This window comes from Pagrus pagrus (assembly GCF_965226575.1).
Source record: "Pagrus pagrus genome assembly, chromosome: 6".
In the NCBI taxonomy this organism is placed as follows: Eukaryota; Metazoa; Chordata; class Actinopteri; order Spariformes; family Sparidae; genus Pagrus; species Pagrus pagrus.
In genome coordinates, this window is record NC_140190.1 from 13326361 (window position 1) to 13341594 (window position 15234).

Sequence of the window (15234 nt, forward strand, 5' to 3'; positions counted from 1 at the left end):
TGCTACATTAAGTTTGTTACAAACATTTTTTAAGACTTTGTTGAGGCTTTTAGACCTTGTAAATACTGTATGTGATAATCAATTGTTTTTGTGTACATGGTTTGCCTAATCTGAAATACAAGCTTCAAGAATCCCAGTCAGTGTTCACACATCTTCATTCAAGGAACAAAAAGCATGAAGTCATCATCCATCTTTTGTTATCTAATGTTTTTATTTTTATATGAGTGGCCAAATCACACAGGGGTTCAGTCATTGACATGTATCAAATTAACAGATGAAGCCTCACAAACCCAGATGAAAAGGCAGTACAAATAAATATTCAAGGGACAGTTACCGAAAAATCAAAAACATGTATTCTCCTCTACCCTGCGGTGCTATTAAAATTATCTGCTGTGAGTCGCAGAATTCTGGATATAACAGAAACAGAGATAGCTCGCTAACTCAAGGAGGACACCGTTAGTGTTTACATCCTGCATTGTCATGAGGAAAGCGTCTTGTCCATGAGTAGATGAACATGAAACTGCTCACAATGAGGCCAAAGGATTACTTTGAGTAACCGGGTCAAGATTGCTGGTCATTGCTGTTGAGTTTTTCACGTGTTTTTTTTTTAAATGGCAGAAATCTCTACAGTTGATATTTCCACAACTCGGCAACTCACACCAAAACAATCTAGATGGAAAAATAACACTACAGGACAGAGGAAAATGATGTATTTCTGATTTTGCAGTCAACTTACCTTGAAGAATATGTTTCTTTCTAATAAGAGGTAGTGTTAGCAGCAATAATGCACATTATGTGCCTAAACTTGACATTACACAATGTTACCACTGTTGTATTTAACTAATTAGCAGCCTAATTATCAATTAACCATTAATGTTATCTAAAGTTAGCATTCCTGATGTTCCACTGCATTTATTTGTCTTGACATCATCCAAACATATAACCACTTTAAAACGCCAAAAGACTCAGATTATCATCGACACAGTGCAACTCCTGTAACATCGTGCCTGTGCCCGGCAGTCATTGGAAATGTAAAGTGCACTAACTAAGCTGCAGGAGTCCAACAACGATGAATTATTCAATCATATGTGAGCGTGAGTGGGAGAGTATCTGTTTACAGGTAATAGGTGATAGCAGCCGTACTTGATACCTCACACAATCTACGCCTCTTTGTTATCAACAATAGGAAGAGACGGTCTATTGTAAACATTCATCAGCAGTCAAAACTCATCGCAAAGCTTCTTTTGGGTGATTGAAGGATGAAGGCTACCTAAGAAGAAGTCATTGTAATGTAAACACAGAAACCACAAGACACTTGACCTCCGCTGTCAACACTAACATCAGATTACATTTCCTGATCGCTACAGATATTTTGTTTCTAGCTCTTAATCTGATTGTCTAATCGCTGTGTGAAGGCACTTTCTGGTAAATGTCTGCAAGTCTTGAGCTTTTTATATTTTCACTTTTAAAGTCTTTTCTTCTTTTATATGTTTAAGGCATCACTGTACCTCGGTGCCACAGCTCTAATGACCACTCTCCGTCCTCGCAGCAGTCAGCAAAGGGTGTGAACTTCGACCGAACAATGTTTCATCCACTGAGAAAGTGCTCAGCCGGTCTTTACTGAGAGTGTGCTGGATGTCTCGGATTAGCTGCACGCCTCTTCTGTCTCCGCTGATGCTCTCGTCCGGCGGTTTGGGTTGAGTCTCTTCAGGAGGGGACTCCTCCTGGCTCCCATCTTCTGTAAAATCAGTTATTTCTGTCACTTCTCGACTTCTTTCCCACGTTTCTTCTGTCTCTTTCAGCTCATCTGTCTTCAGTTCAGAGAGCCCTTCTGGACCTGTTGAATGCTCACGGTGCTCTTCTGTTTCGGATGAGGGTAGAGGATCTTTGATCTCTTCAACTGTTGTTTGTTTTTCACTCAAGTCCGGCTCGTTCAGCCCATCGGTAGTTTTCTCCTCAGCTTGGTCCTCAGAGACGCTCTCATGTCTGCCACTAGTGACTGAATGATGAGTACCTGCGATGCTTTCCACTTCCGTTTTGGAAATATCAGTTTGCTCTGTGTTCTGAATTAAACCCTCTTGAACTTCATCGTCTTTCAGAGATCCTTCGCTTTCTTTGTTCTCTTCTAGGTCTCGCCCTTTCACAGACTCTTTATCGTTTTGTTCACTCTCTGCTTCTCGTATTAACTCTGTCACCTCAGTCTCTTCGGCCTCTTTGACAGGGTCTTTCTCTGCATCTTCAGCATGACTGCTCTCCACAGCTTCTTCTTCGGCTTCGTCCTTTGACTCATTTATACCTTTTACTGTTTGCTCTTGTTCAGCATTTTCAGACATCTTTACCATCTGAAGTGGACTCTCCGATCTCTGCGGCTCTGTAGATTGTGTCGCTTCTTCATCAGAGTTGGATACTTTCGCTTCTGATCCCTTAAAGTCTTCTAAAGGTTCAACAAACGTCTCAAAAAACTTGGATTTTTGGTGCATGGTCACCCAGTTTTTGACCAGATCTGTGCTGTCTTCTGTTGCTAAGGCCTCTGGGGTTTCTTTACCTTTTGCACCGCTCTCTTCTGTGTTTTCAGCCTTGTTGTTTTGACTAAGCGGGGACGACTGTGCTTGAGGTTTGAACAGCACACTCGCTCCTTCCTCCGAGGCCTTGCTCGCCTCTTCTGTGTCTCCATTTTCTCCGTCGGCAGCAGAGAGGTCAACAACAGAAGTGTTTTCCCCAGCTTGTGGGTGTTTGTCTGTCTTAGACGGTTCGCTGGACTCGTCTGGAGCTGTATCATCTAAGGGTGTTGAAGATTGTCCCTGATCAGTTGGGGATGCAACAATCACCTCATTGTTGTTACTCTGGATGTTATCGTTCGTTTTGATCAAATCTGTATCTCTGTTTTCATGATCAGGCTCAGATATGTTGCCGTTTTCATCTTGTTTTCTTTCCTCTCCTTCCTTTCTGTCATCTGATTTAGATTCCTCTTTTATTTCCGTTCCAGATGTCTCTGGTTCACAGTTGTTTTTCGGCGATTCATCTTGCTTTTCCACACTCTCATCCCCTTCCTTAGCCTCGCTTTCTACCACATCAGTGTCAGAGCCCTGATCAACTTTGTTGTCTTCATGTTTTTCAGCACCGTCTCCTGACTCCACAGTTACTTCTTCTACCTCTGTGCTCTCATCTTCCTCAGTTTTTATCTCGTTTTCTGTTTCTTCTTCTGTTTTCACGTCATTTTTGCCGTCAGTTTGAGCCTCTCCCTCATCCTCGTGAGTTTTGATCTCCGCTCCTGTAGAAATCTCTCCATTTTCAGCATCAATTTCTCCATTGTCATTGTTGTCGCCTCCTTTTTCAGCTTCTTCCGTCACATCTTCACCCTCCATCCTGTTGTTTGGTGCCTCCTCAGGCTCATCCGCTGCATTTGCTGCTTCACGGTCACCTACGTCCTCTGACTCAACAATATTTCCATCAGATATTATCACATTATCTTTATCCAAGTCTGCTTCTGCACTTTTCTCAGGTTCTTCTACAATCTCAGATGTTTCTTCTCCCCCTGCAGTCTCGTCAGATGCCACTTTTTTCTCTTCAGATTCTTCATCATCTTCATTCTTGGCAGCTTCACTTTGCTCAGCGTTGTTCTCATTCTGATCTTTTTCTGCCTCATCATCCTTTTCTTCATCGGCAGCTGTGTTTGTCTCACTTATCTTTTCACCCTCAATAGCTGTATCAGTCGCCGCTGCCTTTTCTTCAGATTCTTGCTCGTCGTTTTCGTTCTTGACGCATTCACTGTCCTCATCTTTCTCCTTCTTTTCTGATTCGTCTTCCTTCTCTTCAACTGCAACTTCTTCGCCATGAGTTTTCTCTGCTTGTTCATTTGCCTTTCCTTCAGCGTTTGAGTCACTTTTAGTCAACTCTGAAATGTTTTCCTCATCTTCTACCCTCTCGTCTGTCTTACTCTCATTATTCTCCTCTCCTTCTGTTTCGTCTTTATCATCTGCTTTGCTTTCCTCACTATTGTGACCTTCTGTTATCTCAACTGGATTTGTTTGCTTTTCTTCCTCCTTACCTTCCTCTTCACATTTCTCCTCTACATTATCATCTAATTCCACAGATTTTTCTGTCTGCTCTTCTCCCTCATCACACCTTTCCTGTTGATTGTCATCTTCCTTAGCCTCCGCTGCTGACACTTCCTCTGCTTCCTCTTCTATAATATCATCTTTATTGCTCTCATCTTTTGCATTGTCCCCACTTGTTTCTGCTGTTTTTTCAACTGTGGTGTCTCCGCTCCCCTCCAGCGAGCTGCTTGAATTCTCCGCTGTGACTTCTGTTTCTGTTGCTGCGGCTCTGTCTTCGCTGTCTTCCTGCTGCCTCTCCTCTGTGTCGGTTACAGGTGCCTCTTCACAGTCGAGGGCCTCCCGCTCCTCTGAGGGCTCTGCTTTCATCTCCTTTGTCTCGCTCGCTGTCATCGCCTCCGCCTCTGCATTATCTGCCGCTGCTGTCTCATCAGTCTTTTTATTTGGCTCTGATACCGATGACTCATCCTCTTCACTAGTTTTTGCCCCTTGCCCCGTCTCGTCGGGCTGCGCCTCAGCCTCCACTCCAGGTTCCTCCTCGTCTTTCTCTGCAGCATCAGTGGGTTTCGCTGCTGCCTCTTCTTGAGGCTCTGAAGTCTTGTCATCTTCAGCCATTTTCTCTTCAGATACAGGATGCAGAGCTGTATCCTCTGATTTATTATTCTCCGTTGTGTTTTCTTCTGAGGCAGCCTTTTCATCTTCTTCATCTGTTTTGACCTTCTCTTCACCGTTCTGTTGGGGTTCTTGTTCCGTTTCAACCTCTTGTTCTTTTGGATCAGAAGTCTCTTCCGGATCCAGTACCACCACTTCAGCTTCACCACCAACCTCTTCCTCACATTTGGTCTCCTCTACGAGGGTCTGCTGCTGCTCTGCGCATGCCACTGATTTCTCTGGAACTGCATCTGCAAATACAATCGACAGATATTTTAGGAAAATATGGATTCTGTTGTGTAGCTGATTCATTTTAATAAGAAAATGAGAATCTGGTACCCTTGTTGTCCTGCGCAGATCCTTTACTTGCGGAGTCCTCCTCCTCCTCAGTACTGGTGTCGCTCAGTTCAGGCTCGGAGCTGCACTGCGGCTCCTTCAGGATTGCCTCTGCCAGCTTCTCCTGCACAGATTTGGCTTGGGGAAACAAAAAGAGACATTAAGCAAACATTTAGGCCAGTGCAGGATGGACTGATTGTGACGCATGATGTCCGGATGTTAAAATGAACGAAGCAGAATTTGAACAACGTAAATCCAATGAGAGAACTGAGCCAATGAAGAAACATCCAGCCATGAATGAAACAAAGATGTCTTTAATCTTTACAGGTGCAAACATAAGGGAGCAACACAACATGCGCAGAAAGAAACAAAAAAGACATAAACAAGCATCACTCAGTACACAACCAAAATGGAAACACAATGCAAACTTCATGTAGTTTCAGGATGTGAACGCTAGCTAATGAAAAACACTTGATTTTGGCACTGAAGTGTTTGTGCAAGTAAATCCCAGAAGCACAGTCTGAATGTGGAAACAACTTTGGTTGAGGAGGTCTACCTACTTGTTAATAATACATTTTCTGAACACGTGATACTTGAACATGCAGTGACTCTTCACAGCTGCATATTTTGAGCTTTTTGAAATACTGAGACTTGTCCAGTATGGAAATTTATGTACTTCTACATCAGCGGCTGCTTCCTCCTCCTCTTCTGATTGCATTGTTACCCCCCACAGACGTTTCCCTTTTGTTTTTACAGAGCTATGTTTGGAAATGTTTGTTTACGTCACATAAGTTTTGCTTTAACTAGATAGAGCGGCATTGTGCAGCTTTAAAGGAGCTCTATGTAACAATTTGCAGCAGTTTATAAAAAGGCGTATTAATCACTTTTTTATTGGCAATATATGAGCGAATTGTAACATGATGTGAAATATGAGACCTTCCCCGTCTCCCTTGGTTGTCTATACAAGCCTGTGGTCGATTTGTTTAAGCTGTTTAATGCAGCTGGACTGTGGATTTCTTTGAAAAGGACTTGGGTCGGATTTTCCACGACAGTTTAAAGGGTGTCGCTTTATGCACGTTCTCGAGTGCCTCGTCTCAGTGCCTCTCTCTGCTAACAGAGAGCATCAGTAGCTAACGTTAGTTGAGAAATGGAGCCCGCTAACATAAGTGATAACGACCAGCTTCCAACACAACACAGTTGTCCACGCAGCCCCTTTAAGAACAAATACAATCAGTAAAAAGCAACGTTAGGAAATGTTTTCAAACCTAAAAATATTGCCAGGAGTGATAAAATTACAACCAAAATTTTAAAGGTGAAACATTTTGAAAAAAAATATTTGACATTTAAAAGTGGATCAGACAGAAATCCTCAAACACAAACAAGGAAAGATAAACAAAAACACACAAGTCATTTTTCCACTATTACATTTTACAACAACCCAACAATGTTTCTTCAAATATCTCAAACTGACACTACAGGGCTGTACACACCCGGTCCGGTGGCACTGATTCAGACTCAAATAAAGTGGTTGTTATAATAGTGGAAAAACCTCCATTCAAGATGGATCCATGTTCTCACTCAGGTGAAAGCTCCAGAGCTGTATCTGTTGGTTTATACTCACCCCTCTCCGGTTCCTCCTCCTGTTTGCACTCATCTACAGTTTTCTCAACCTCTCTGTCTCCGGAGGTGTCATCACTCTGCTTGTTCCCAGCGGGAACGCTGGTGTCAGAGATGTCTATCTCTGTGCTGTCCCCCGCACTGTTGTGTATGTCAGAGTCTTTCACCGCAGCAGCCTCGGTCTCAGTGACGGGGTCTATTTCATCTGGTGGAACAACAGTTTCCTCTTGATCGACCTCTTGAGGTTGGTCTGCTTTCTCGTCCTCTCTGGAGTCTTTCACGGCTTCAGTATCGCTTTCCTCTTGTTCGCTGCCCGGGAAGCTGGAGCCTGAACGAGACTTTATGTCTTCTGCGCAAGAAAGATGAAGCACTTTAAATTCTTTAACAAAAAAAAAATCACTCTCCAAACTCCCATTTTAGCAGCAGTCTCATTTCAAAGTAGGAAAATACATCAGACGGTTTGACACATATGAAGTTCAACATCTCATTGAAATCTGTGCTCAAAAATCAGAAATTAGTGTTGGCCTTGAAAAGACAGAGTGATTCTGTTTTTCTTCATTAAAAGCAGTTGTCAACTGAATAAATTATGCTTTTAACTCTCATTTTGTTCTCATGCAGTACTTGAAAGATTTTTTCAAACAAGGGATTTCACCCACCATCCTTCTCGTCGTCCTCCGTCTCAGAGGCATCTCTCTCTTTCACCTGCCTTTGAGTTTCACTGGATGGAGACGGGGATTTCTTTTCTTTTGCCTTGGCATCTTCCACAGGGCCCTCATCGTCTGCTTCAAAGTCTTCCTCATAATCTGAAGAGGAAGATGTACAGAAAAGTCATTGAGATACACTGTACAGAAAAGATCTGCGAAGTCTGTTACATAAATGCCCTGTTTTTGGCATAGTCACTGTACCATCTCTGACTTTGTCCTCCCCAGCTGCTGTTTCTTCTTCGACTTGTGTCTCCATGTCCTGCTGTTGGCTGGTTTCACACTCTGAATGGGATGCAGCGTCCTCTCCAGCCCTCTCTGTCTTCATCTCAGGAGCATCCTTTAGGCTGATGAATGACTCTTCTCTTCCTCTGTCCTCTCTGACCCTCTTTGGTGGAGGAGTGGGCTTTTTGTCCAATCCCATAGCTATGATGCACCTAGAGGAACAGTTTGTACTCCATCGATTTATTGCACTCCTATAACACGATGGGCAAAAAAAGGCATTCTTCCTCCTCCTCCTCTGGCCTACATTACCCACAATGCAACTTGATTGCTGACAGTTGCTTCTAGCTTAAAGCAGAGATGAGGAGATCGCTATAGAGGTCTGGTGAGCTCACTTTTTTTCATTTTCAAACTAATAGTCTTCAGACCCAACTGACTCAAGTGACATCACTAAAGGCAATTTAGCAGATTTCACGCAGCTTCCTCTGGAGCCACCAAATGCTTCATACAACTTTTTTTCATATATGCAGTAGTACTCCCCAAGACCTGCGAACACATTTTAATGAGTAAAATAAGTCACACAGTTTGCCTTTAAGAAGAGACCTTACTTGTAGCAGGGAGAGGCCCTCTCTACGCTGGAGAAACCAAAGTGTCCGTGCCTGCCGCCAAGTCTGGAGCCCTTCCTGTGTTTGAACTCGCAGCAGGAGCTCAGGCGCTCCACCTGCAGCCCATTCAGGAAGAAGGTCAGGCTGAAGGGGTAACCTCGGTGTCGCCTTGAGATAAACTGGAACGTCTCTGAGGATGGAGATGAGGAGTGGGAACATTTTCAAGACAGGTAACAACAGAAATAACTCACTATCCTTTAGACTTGGTGACCCTTTAACAGAGTTGTTTTGTTTGCTCAAAGTCATCTAAACGACTGGATTTCCCTTATTTGTGTTCTCAATCATACAACTCAGGACCACAGACCCTCACACTGACCTCCCTCGCGGAGCATGCCCTTGTAAACACACAGGTTCTCTCCTCCACAGTGTTGCTGAAACACTTTGACCTCATCCCTCATGTCGCTCAGGTCGTGGGAGAGATGCACTGATTTGCCAAAGTACGTCATGTTCACAGACACTCTGCTCTGGTGCACAGAGCTCCTCAGCATGGGGGGGTCCTGGACGGAGGAAAAGGCAGGTTGGGGTCAGATTGATATCAATTTAATCCAGTTTAAGAAATGATTTTGGCTTCCAAATCCCACATTTGATGCAACTGATCTAATGTTCTAATGAGATTTACTCTCTATAATGACAAATATAATGCAAATAACTGATAATTAAGCAAATATACTATATTTAACAATACTTTGTGGATACGGATGAAGTAATAGAAAATCTATACACTGTACTGTGTTTGCATTTTGGCGAACAAATGTATGAAACACAGAAGTCCTATTTCATAACCCTGTCCTGCTGAGTCTTGCAAAAATCGAAGCATCGCCCGGAAATTTTAATTGTTGTTCCTAATTAATCCGAAGAGGCTGCAGGTTGTAAGTTTGTTGTGGAAACTTTTGCCGCCAGGGAAAACATAAAGAGAGATAAAAAACCTCATTGACGTCAGCTCCGCTGGAGGCAGTGGTAGGACGCAGTCTGCGGCCTCTGAGCGTGCCGCTGGTGTTGACCTTTAACCCCCTCTCCTTCTTCTTCGTGGTTGGAGGCACTGGTGTGACGAAGTTGTTGATAACGGGGAGGCAGTAGGGTGAGATGCCTCGAGAGGCCTCCTTTGTGTTCAAACGTCTGCGTGACTCCATCTGGGAGAGAGTTTAACAGTTATTCATCCGCATGTGGTGTGAAAACAGTACAGCACAGAACAGCACATCTTTAAAGAGCCGTTTCCAAACACTGTGACCAAGGGTAGATAATATTGGTCTCACTGTAGAACCAAACAAAAAATAAAAATGATTTTATCTGTAGAGAAATGCTCCTCTGTGCAAGCAAGCACTTGAATGGAGGACTGAATGAATGAGAGTGTCTCATGTGTCACGGCCTCACGGTGCAGTTGAATGGCTGGTCGTTCTCATTGGAGGAATCGAGGGGTCTGTAAGGGGAGCTGCGTCTGAGCGACGCCGTGGTGCTGCTACTGTGGATTGGCTTCAGACGCACCGGCCTCTGCATCTTCCCTGGAGCCGTGTTGGGTCGAGATGAGCCCGGCTGCAGCACACATAACACACACGCACAGTCGGCATTCATGTTTATTGCTGTGGAAACCATAGCAACCAATATAAAATCTTCAGCAGAAATCTTACATGCTGTTTTATTTTTATTTGTTCTTATTTGTAGTCACATTTTGTATTGAGAAGCAATTTGTAATCTTGTTTAGATAAGTGCTATATAAAATAGTTATGATTATTATTATTATTATAACCTATAAATGACAGTCCAAACTTCATACACTGAATACAACACAAAGTATACAAGACTGTGAATTGTATTGCTTAATTTGGCATTATTACATGTGTGTTGTTTTTTGCATGCCACCTATGCATGCTGCTGCTATTCTCAATATGTTGTGGTATTTAATTTAACGTTATCTGCCCTTCACATTCAATCCAACGTATCACCGTTGATGTATTTCAAACAAGCCTCGGCCTGCTGAAGTGTAAGATGTTTGCAGACTCAAGAGGTGAGAGATTTCACAGGGTAAACAGAGATTAAGGCCGGCATTACCAGCTATATTTATTCTGGCATCAAGGTCTGTGACTTTTCATATTTCAAAGATAACACACTTCTAATCCCACTTCTTCATTTGAAACACTCGTGTTTGCACACAGAGCAAACAGCAGCTGAGACAGCTCTTCAGACTCGAGTGCAGAGATCATAAGCGGGCGTAGATAATGATTCTCATCACAGACAGACGCTCATCGCCTGAAAGAATATACACAAGTCACTTGTGACCGAGTTTACATGATTAAAACAGTCTTTAATTTGTTTTTGTCCATTGAAGTGAAATTGAGGGTGTCTGGCTGGAGATGAAACATCATCAGCAACATCACACACGATATCTCAGTTCATCAAATTATTGACAAAACTCAGAAGGATGGTGCATTGATACGTGTCTGCATGGTAGATAAATCTGATCTGAAGGCAGCAGGCATTTATCTTAGCCTAGCATAAAGACTGGAAACGAGGAAACAGCTAGCCTGGCTCTGTCCAAAGGTAAGCTGTTGCCCAGCAACCAGTGGAAACTCAAGGAAGACTCATGGCCAAGAAATAATCTGGCACATTACCCACAATAAAAAACACAACTTGTCATATTTACTACCTTGTATGGATAAAATATGTAAATAAGTGATATTTAGAGCTTTCCCCTCCTGTCTTTATGCTAAGCTAACTGGCTGCAGCTTCACATTTATTGTACTGACATGAGAGTAGTAACAATACTACTCGTCTATTTCTCATAAAGAAAGTCAATAAACCCAAAATGTTGAACTATTCCTTTAACTAAATGTCATCATTTTATTTTTTACACCTCATATTTGTATCTTGTATAACACAGGTCTGAGTGACATATCCATCTTACACTGATTGGCCTAATGAAGCTTCTTTAACTAAAGGCTTTAAAAAACCTGTGTTGCATGACGGAGACACAGTAAAAGGTCAAATATCAACGGCACTTGATCGGTTCCTGATTGGTCAAAAGGTTTCCTGTATCATTCGCAAGTGACGACATATTAAATGTGATATGACACCGGATTAAGACAGATGTTTTGACTCACGGACTCAGAGGATTCAGAGTGCTCCCCCTCTGGCCCAGAGTGCTGTTTTCGGATGCCTCTGGCGCCTGTGGGTGGGCGTGGCGACAGGATGCGGATGATGTCTTCTTCATACCTTTTACAGCGATCCACCTTCCAAATGAGACCATTTATTAATATTGTCGCCTTTTGTTTTCAAATTGAGATATATTTGTATAAAATTACGTATTAATAACGGTGAATGATAATTATTTAAGACAAAAATTGGACACTCAAGGAGGATGGTGAGTCATTAGCTTACAGAGCAGTGTTTAAATGTAAATGATGTACCTTGATCTTGTGCACTCTTTCCCTCCTTGCAAACTCCTCCAGTCTCCTTTTGATCTCTATTTGGTGGACACGCTGCACGGAAGGAGGACAGAGAAGAAATTACCATCATTTAATATGCAGGGAGAGGCACAGTTTAGCTGACAGTGTTTTGACTGTTGTTGTTCCTCTGGTACACTGTGTTCCCCCCACCTCCATCTCCAGCACTTTGTGGAAAATGGCCTGGGCCAGGCATTCTCGAACGTGTCTCTGGTGGGCTCTCTGAGTCAGCTTGTGTCTGTACTCCTTCTCTGGAACAATACGGCCACTCCGGGTGATCTGATGACAACAACAGTGTCAGCAGGGTTCAGTCTATACAGGTTTGTGAGGGTGGTTTTCAAACCGAGGTCACCGGCAGCTGATACTTTGTGTAGAAACACAACATGAACATAAATCAGCAATGGTAGGTGTTCAACTATGAATCAAGCAACTCCCATCATCCCACGCTACTTCACAATATCATCAAACGACACCTTTTGATTCTCTTCTAACTAAACTTACTAACTTTGTTTTGTTTGCATTAAATCTGCCAGATAAAGTGTTTGTTTTTTCCATAAACAATGTTTAATGCAGCTGTGCTAATCAAGAGCTTATTAGTGATGAAAACTACCTAATAGCTAATATTTAATAAAACACGATATCAGGCCCTGATCATCATCACCATCACTGTCATCCTGTTGACGTACCAGTCCGGCTCTATGCAGGTGTCTCCTGATCCGAGTGTTGCTGAAGTATCCAGCGAGATGTTTGTCTGTGAGACTGTTGTAGGCTGAAATAAGTCTGCAGGAATAGAAGAGACACTGAATCAATCCCAGGCAGCTAAAGAGACTTCATTTTCTAAATAAAAGTCCACAGGAGAAACTCGAGACTTCTTGATTACAGTTAACAGAAAACCAGAACCTCAATCAAATGCTTTACTGGGACACAACACCATGTTTGTTTGTTGTCCTCATTAACCGGACATCAGCTCGTCCACAGCCCGGCTCGTCTGAAAGTGTCTTTCCAATGCAGGTTTGATTTCCTCCAGCATTTGTGTACGAGACAACAGGATCTTACAACTATAGGGTCTGTTACCGGTGTCCGATTACACACCGGAATTGGAGGGGACGGCACACTTAACCCCGTCTGCCTCCGCTTTGTGGCTCTGGCTTGTTTTGTCTTCTGTCTTTGGCAGCAGATTTCTCTTTGAAACAAAACATTGTGGATTGACTGTCACCTGTTATTTTATACATGACACTCTCTGAAACTCTGGTGCTTTGAGGAGGCAGAAACACACTGTATGTTGTGACAGTTTGTCGAGAGGAGTGAATATATGAACTATGTTTGTTTCTGCACACTTCTCCAACAGCAGCTTTTAGTCCATTATGTCTCTGTGGAGTTAACAGGGTTTCCAAAGTAATTAAAATAAACTAAGCATGGATACAATTTGAAAAAAAGTAAAACATAAGTGTGACTCAGTTGGACCCGGTGGTGAAAGCATTCAAGTTAAGTCAGATACTACATAAGAAAACTGCATTAAACATTCACTTAAGTATAGAAATGCTGGCAACACACACATGTAATCTAGTATTATCATATTACTGGATCATTGTTATTGATATCTATAAGAAGAACTTTGAACTTTTTTGTTAGTTGTTCTTTAACTCTTATTCACTCCAACAGCAGCTTTACACAGTACACTGGCATATTTTTTGAGTCAACTAGGCTAAAAGCAGTTCATTATGTCTCTGTGGTGACTATACGGCAAAGCAAGTTTAATTGTATTGCACAATTCAGACACTCATAGTATTTACTGGGGCATAAAATTACATTAAAACACATTAGAAATGGCATTTAAAATATATTAAAAACAAGTAAGAAGACATCAAGAAACAAAACATTAAAACAAGTTTAAAAACATTGGAAAATAAGCTCAAATAGCTTTATATAATGCTGCAAATTGTATTTAATATAAAGTAAGTTCCTTAAGTAGTTTAGAACAATAGGCACATGGCATGTGAAAGAAGTTTTTGTAATTGACTTGAATTAAAGTCAAATACAACAGAAGAAAAATACTTAAATACAATTATACAAGTATTAGCAGATGCACAACTGTGTTATTATATTAGTGGATTATCATTACTTATATATCAATATGTAAGCTGCACTTTAACGTTGCAGTTTAAGATGGACCAAATTCTAATCACTCAGATTTTATCAAATCTAACACTGCGTCTTATTTCAACTGTTTTTAATATAAACTCCTGTAAAGTAACTGTAGCTGTCAGATACACATGGTGGAGAATAATGAATCAGCACCTCAAACTTGACTTAAGTGCTGTAGCCTCGCTCAGCAAATGTACCTGAGCCCATTTCAAAACTGGAAACTGGTACTGACATTTTTACAAAACTCTCCATCTTTGTTTCTGCCGTTTCTTCTTTAACTTTCAGATGATTTAATGCCATTTGTTGTTCACAGTAAAGCACTTTGTTTGAGAGAACTGCTGTTTTAAAAGTTTTGCAACTCAGTCTCAGTCTTAGTATCAACATTACAGGTAGGCTACTAAATCACACAAAAGTAGCTAGTTGTTAGCTGTTTAGCTGTTTGGTAGTCATAGGGGCCTACTGGTAGACTAACAGTAGCTTCAGCACAGCCAATTAAAAGTAGTCAATTAGTGACTATGTTGCTCGACAATTTAAGTGCATTTCACTGTTTTTCAAAGTACAGTATATTCAAAACTAAGAGAGACTGGTGAGCTTAAACGTCTCTGGCCTGAACTTATATCTAATAACACAGACATGGACTAACACTAGTTTAACAGGAGCCTGTATCTCAGCTCTCTTCACTCCTCAATATAAAACATTAAACTGTACCCACCCCGGGCTGAGGTGACTCATGGTTTCCAGCTCCTCGCACTCCCCTTAAAAAATTATCCTCCCACAGTATTTGAGGCTCGGAGGGGTCGTGGACTGTCCTCGGCGTCAGTGTGAAGTCAGCAGTCAGCAGCAGCGGAGTTGTTATGAAGTGTCGCGGTGGACTCAGACCGAGGCTGCACTTCTGCCGGAGCGGAACTGATGACACTCGCCGGTTACCATGGGAGACCACGTGACGATGCTGCCAACGAGGCTGGTTTCCACTTACAGAGAGTCCCATCAGCATGTAAACACTGAGGAGGGAGGACTGTTCTGGTTCTTTATTTAAGCAGACTGAGAGTATCAGACAGCAGCATTTATTTCAATTATTCATAGTACATTTGCGCTCATTGTGCAGTGCCCTAAAATGCCCCCCCCCCTGTCGCTGTCTCACTGTTACTGTATATATGATGTTTATTTAATAGCCTACTTGTTCATATGTGTGTTACCACTTTATATAGCCAGCTGTTGGGTAGTTTATTCTACAACAATGGATGAGATCATCATATAAGTCAACTTTTTTCTATCTAAAAATATGACTTTTCAAGAGCTCATCAGCCTCAACACTGGAGCCCCCCCAGGGCTGCGTGCTCAGCCCCCTCCTGTTCACACTGTACACCCATGACTGCACTCCCAGACATCAGGAGAAGTCTATTGT

At 42.2% G+C, this 15234-nt stretch overlaps 1 protein-coding gene across 2 annotated transcripts; it reads right to left on the reverse strand.

Moving 5' to 3' along the window:
• Positions 1–233: 233 nt before the first annotated feature.
• On the reverse strand, positions 234–14717 carry erich3 (glutamate-rich 3). 2 transcript variants are annotated; one of them, XM_084356192.1, is made up of 14 exons: positions 14542–14717; positions 12371–12464; positions 11838–11963; positions 11649–11720; positions 11343–11471; positions 9619–9777; positions 9174–9377; positions 8564–8744; positions 8191–8377; positions 7565–7797; positions 7316–7462; positions 6664–7005; positions 5046–5180; positions 234–4957 (listed from the first exon to the last, which is right to left on the reverse strand). In XM_084356192.1, the coding sequence occupies exons 1-14, from the start codon at positions 14559–14561 to the stop codon at positions 1524–1526; spliced, it is 5463 nt and encodes a 1820-aa protein (XP_084212318.1). In that variant the 5' UTR covers positions 14562–14717; the 3' UTR covers positions 234–1523. The 2 variants fall into 2 exon arrangements, with proteins under 2 accessions (XP_084212318.1, XP_084212317.1); XM_084356191.1 differs by having other exon boundaries at positions 6664–7008.
• Between the last annotated feature and the right edge of the window lie 517 nt (positions 14718–15234).